This window comes from Lipotes vexillifer, unplaced genomic scaffold, assembly GCF_000442215.2.
Source record: "Lipotes vexillifer unplaced genomic scaffold, Lipotes_vexillifer_v1.1 scaffold2019, whole genome shotgun sequence".
NCBI classification, from domain to species: Eukaryota; Metazoa; Chordata; class Mammalia; order Artiodactyla; family Lipotidae; genus Lipotes; species Lipotes vexillifer.
The window spans coordinates 368,278-370,769 of record NW_006795869.1 but is presented as its reverse complement, the minus strand read 5'-3'; the positions used below and the strand labels follow the sequence as shown (position 1 = coordinate 370,769).

The following is a 2,492-nucleotide window of genomic DNA, read 5'->3' as shown; positions in this document are numbered from 1 at the left end:
GAGCGGGGAGGGAGGGAGGGAGGGAGTGTCACGTGGGTCAGGGCGTTCCATGGGCAGGAACTGCTCTAGACCTGCTCCTCCAGCTGGGGCAGACACCGCTGCTACACCAGCTGTGGGTGAGACTCAGGGTTCTGGGTTCTGTACTGGGGCAGAGATCTCTCCTGGGAGATCAGTGTGTAGGTGGCAGAGGGGGAGTCGGGGGCTGGCTCTGGGCAGCCCTCAGGGCCTGGGCTCTCCTCCCAGCTGACCCCCTGTTTTGTCTCCCTCGCGTACAGCCCTCCTGATTCTGGAGCCTGCCCGGATGGGGTCCCTGAGGCGCAGCCCAGGCCCTGGGGGGCGACGGTTGCTGCTGCCTGCCTCGCTGCTGGCACTTCTGCTGCTGCTGGCTCCATCCCCAGGCCACGCCACTCGGGTGGTGTACAAGGTGCCAGAGGAACAACCGCCCAACACCCTCATTGGGAGCCTCGCAGCCGATTATGGTTTTCCAGACGTGGGCCACCTATACAAACTAGAAGTAGGCGCCCCGTACCTGCGGGTGGATGGCAAGACGGGCGACATCTTTACCACGGAGACCTCTATCGACCGCGAGGGGCTCCGAGAATGCCAGAACCAGCTCCCTGGTGAGCCCTGCATCCTGGAGTTTGAGGTGTCTATCACGGACCTCGTGCAGAATGGCAGCCCCCGGCTGCTAGAGGGCCAGATAGAGGTCCAGGACATCAATGACAACACGCCCAACTTCGCCTCACCAGTCATCACGCTGCCCATCCCCGAGAACACCAACATTGGCTCGCTCTTCTCCATCCCGGTGGCTTCGGACCGCGATGCTGGCCCCAACGGTGTGGCATCCTATGAGCTGCAGGTGGGGCCCGAGGCCCAGGAGCTATTTGGGCTGCAGGTGGCAGAGGACCAGGACGGAAAGCAGCCGCAGCTCATCGTGATGGGCAACCTGGACCGGGAGCGCTTGGACTCTTACGACCTCACTATCAAGGTGCAGGATGGTGGCAACCCCCCACGCGCCAGCAGCGCCCTGCTGCGAGTCACTGTGCTCGACACCAATGACAATGCCCCCAAGTTCGAGCGGCCGTCCTACGAGGCTGAGCTGTCTGAGAACAGCCCCATAGGACACTCAGTCATCCAGGTGAGAGGCCTCTCCATCTAACTGTCAGGGTGACCCACGTTTAGAAATGGGAGCCTACCCCAACCTCGTGAGAGTTCCCTTCACTTAAGGGCAAGATGGCCGAGATATTGTGGTGAGATCTCTTTTCCCCAGCCCCCGCCTGGTGAGACCTTCCCACAAGCCCACCACACCCCAGCAGGGCATTTACTTTCCTCTGTCAAGCTATTCAGGTGACAGTGGCATAGCATATGAACAGTGATTCCCCCCCATCCCCGAGGCAGACTCAAGCTGGAGAAGCCTCTGCAAAGTGAAACCCCCTCCCGGGTCAAATGATATCCTTCTCCCCAGCCAAGTGAGCTGAGCTGGAACAAGTGAGCCGCCTTTTGTCCAAGTAGAATCTCTCCAGAGATGAGAATGTCTTCCCAACCAGGGGCCCTTTAGCCACATGCGAGTTTCCTGAGGCTGGAGGACAGAGCCTTGCTTTGCCCATCCCTGACAGTCACATGAGATCATTTTAGCCAGCTGAGTCCTCAGAATTCTAGAAAACTGTACACAGATGTCTATATACCCACCTCCTCCCCTAGGCACAGGGTACCCATGGGTGTGGGGTGCTGGGCACGGTAGGCGGGGGTCGGTGGCCTCTGCTGAAGCTCTCAACACCCCTCCCGATGGGAACTGCCCCAGGGGCCGGGCAGCTTGGTGGGGTCAGGGGCCTGGGAGAGAGCAAAGAAAGCGTCCCTGCAGACAGGTGGGCGTATCTCCCACTGTCATCTCAGCCCTGGCCTCCTGCCAGCCCCAGCTCCTTTCTCCTTCCCCACGGGCTGAAGCTGTCTGTCTTTGATATGAGGGAGCTGAGGAGGGCTCAGCCTGCCCTGCACACCATTACCCATCCTGGGAAACCCTTCGTCCCAAGTCCTCAGGCTGAAGCAGGGCACGGGGAGGAGTTCTGGCCTTTTTTTGGAGGCTGGTGGACTGGAACCTGTAGAAGAGAGACTGAGAAAGAAAAGGGAGACAGACAGTCGGGGATGGCGCATAATACTAGCCTAGGTGCCAGGTACTGTTCTGAATACATTATGTGTATTATATCATTTAATCTCCACAGTACAATGTAAGCATTATCCCCATTTTGCAGATGGGGAACTGAGCCCACAGAGATTAGGAAACTTGCTTGGTAACCCCCACCTGATGTGTTCAGCTTCCACCTTGGCCACATCCAACAGTTTGGCTTCAGAGCCCATGTGTGTAAGAGCTGGGAGGTGGGATGACGCAGGAGAATGGGGCAGAGACGAGGCTACGGGTAGACAGAGCAGAAAAGAGAGGATGGGAGAGAGCCAGCAGTGGGAAAGAGGCAGAAGGAGAACTGAGCAAGATGGGA

The 2,492-nt window shown here is 58.6% G+C and overlaps 1 protein-coding gene across 3 annotated transcripts in view; it reads left to right on the top strand.

The window, feature by feature from the left end:
• Window positions 1-278: 278 nt before the first annotated feature.
• The window catches only part of PCDH1 (protocadherin 1), a 14,923-nt gene continuing 12,709 nt past the window's right edge, over window positions 279-2,492 (top strand). The window contains exons 1-2 of one of the 3 annotated variants that reach the window (XM_007467943.1): window positions 302-859; window positions 896-1,138. In XM_007467943.1, coding sequence (XP_007468005.1) covers window positions 302-859; window positions 896-1,138 — 801 coding nt within the window. Of the gene's footprint in view, window positions 1,139-2,492 lie in introns of all 3 variants that reach the window. The other 2 variants (XM_007467942.1, XM_007467941.1) reach the window with 2 other exon arrangements.